Source organism: Phytophthora parasitica (assembly GCF_000247585.1).
Source record: "Phytophthora parasitica INRA-310 unplaced genomic scaffold supercont2.20, whole genome shotgun sequence".
Lineage (NCBI taxonomy): Eukaryota > Oomycota > Peronosporomycetes > Peronosporales > Peronosporaceae > Phytophthora > Phytophthora nicotianae.
The window spans coordinates 259,528-260,962 of NW_008649006.1; the positions used below are offsets into that span (position 1 = coordinate 259,528).

Below are 1,435 nucleotides of genomic sequence, written 5' to 3' on the forward strand. Positions count from 1 at the left end.
ACCAACGGTTCAGGGGCGTTCTCTCAGTAAATGAAGGCACGATCGGTTTGGAAATCTTGGACGACGTCGCTGAAGCGGTTATCGACGGGGATGAAGATCCCGCACGCAGTCTGTCGGGTTCCATTCACATTCTACCGCTGCCATCCCGTCAGTGCGAGGCTCGCAGACCACCGCCGCATCCCGTGTTTGCACCAGAAGACGGGGAGTCAACTGTAGAGGAGACCAAGCCGGCCAAGAAGAGTCACAAGTCCAAGAAAGAGACATCCAAGAAGGAGAAATCCAAAAAGGAGAAATCCAAGAAGGAGAAGGCCAAAAAGGAGAAGTCCAAGTCCAAGAAGGAGAAATCCCCAAGGGAGCGTTCGCCTTCGCTTAACAGCGCAATGCAGTGCTCTCGGCCAGCTCCGAAGCGCTACTTTCGCTTCGATCTCACCGTGGGTACTCCACAGGACGTTGCCGACGACTTGGAAGCCCTCTTCAAGGAAGCGGCGCTCAAGGACGTAAGCGTGCACGAATTGGCCTACCCATGGACCGACTCCGAGGTGTGGTATGATCAGGACGCCTTCTTCCACATCCACGTTGAGCATGGCGCTGGTGGATGAAGTTCCGTCCGGCGTTCTTCGACTGGCAACTGAATATTCCATACCGGTCGCAGCAACTCCTAAACAGTCTTCGAAAGCTCAAGATGCAGGCTCACATTGCTCGGATCAAGTTCCTCAGCATGTGCATCGAAATGTGGGGCTATTTCGGCTTCCTGAGTCAGTTCGAGGCCTGTACTAGCAATCGCCGACTCATGTGGATGGGTGGGCAGCCTGGGCGGAACACAGGAGACGCCAAATCGTATTACGGTCCGGTCATCGAGAACCTCCGCGAGCTGTTGCGGCGGGATCCTGACGCTTACACGGGGAAGATGAAGAGCGCTCTCCAGCCGTTCCGTCTCGATGAAGGGGGATTCACCAATGTGACTTCGCTTTTAGTGAATCTCGGAGCCGTAGATCCGAACAATCCCAAGAAGGAACATCGGTTGAGCGATCGAGCTCTAGCTCGAGTCCTTCATGACATCATCTCACGCCGTAAGGGTCAATCGTGGTGGTTCGGAGTAAGATGGCCCTGGGATAGTCTTCGAAACTGTGCGAGAATTGTCCAGCGTGAAGTGAAAGAGGCAAAAGCCTTGCGCGAAGGCACGTACCGGGAGCCCACAGCTCCAGCCTACGATGAACGCGAATTACAACGTACGGGTTGGACCCACTTCATGTTTTCGGACGCTACTTTCGCGGCGAGAGGGCCAGGTCAGGTCCGAACATCCAGTGTAGGCGAGGACGAAACCGAAGAGAAACCACCGGCTACAACGGCGTCTACGAGCGAGGCCACTCCTGTCTCCGCAGAGGACGAGCCTCCTACATCTTCCGCAACTAATAGGGAGCGCTCCAGCCAGCCT

At 55.5% G+C, this 1,435-nt stretch overlaps 2 protein-coding genes across 2 annotated transcripts in view; both read left to right on the forward strand.

Moving 5' to 3' along the window:
- PPTG_22627 (hypothetical protein) overlaps positions 1–599 on the forward strand; it is a gene marked incomplete at both ends in the record, with an annotated part of 1,542 nt that extends 943 nt beyond the window's left edge. The window contains one exon of the mRNA XM_008905483.1: positions 28–599. Within this exon, the coding sequence (XP_008903731.1) occupies positions 28–599 (572 nt within the window). The remainder of the gene's footprint in view (positions 1–27) is intronic.
- Positions 600–682: 83 nt separating this feature from the next.
- The window catches only part of PPTG_22628 (hypothetical protein), a gene marked incomplete at both ends in the record, with an annotated part of 897 nt that continues 144 nt past the window's right edge, over positions 683–1,435 (forward strand). The window contains 2 exons of the mRNA XM_008905484.1: positions 683–1,096; positions 1,145–1,433. Coding sequence (XP_008903732.1) covers positions 683–1,096; positions 1,145–1,433 — 703 coding nt within the window. The remainder of the gene's footprint in view (positions 1,097–1,144; positions 1,434–1,435) is intronic.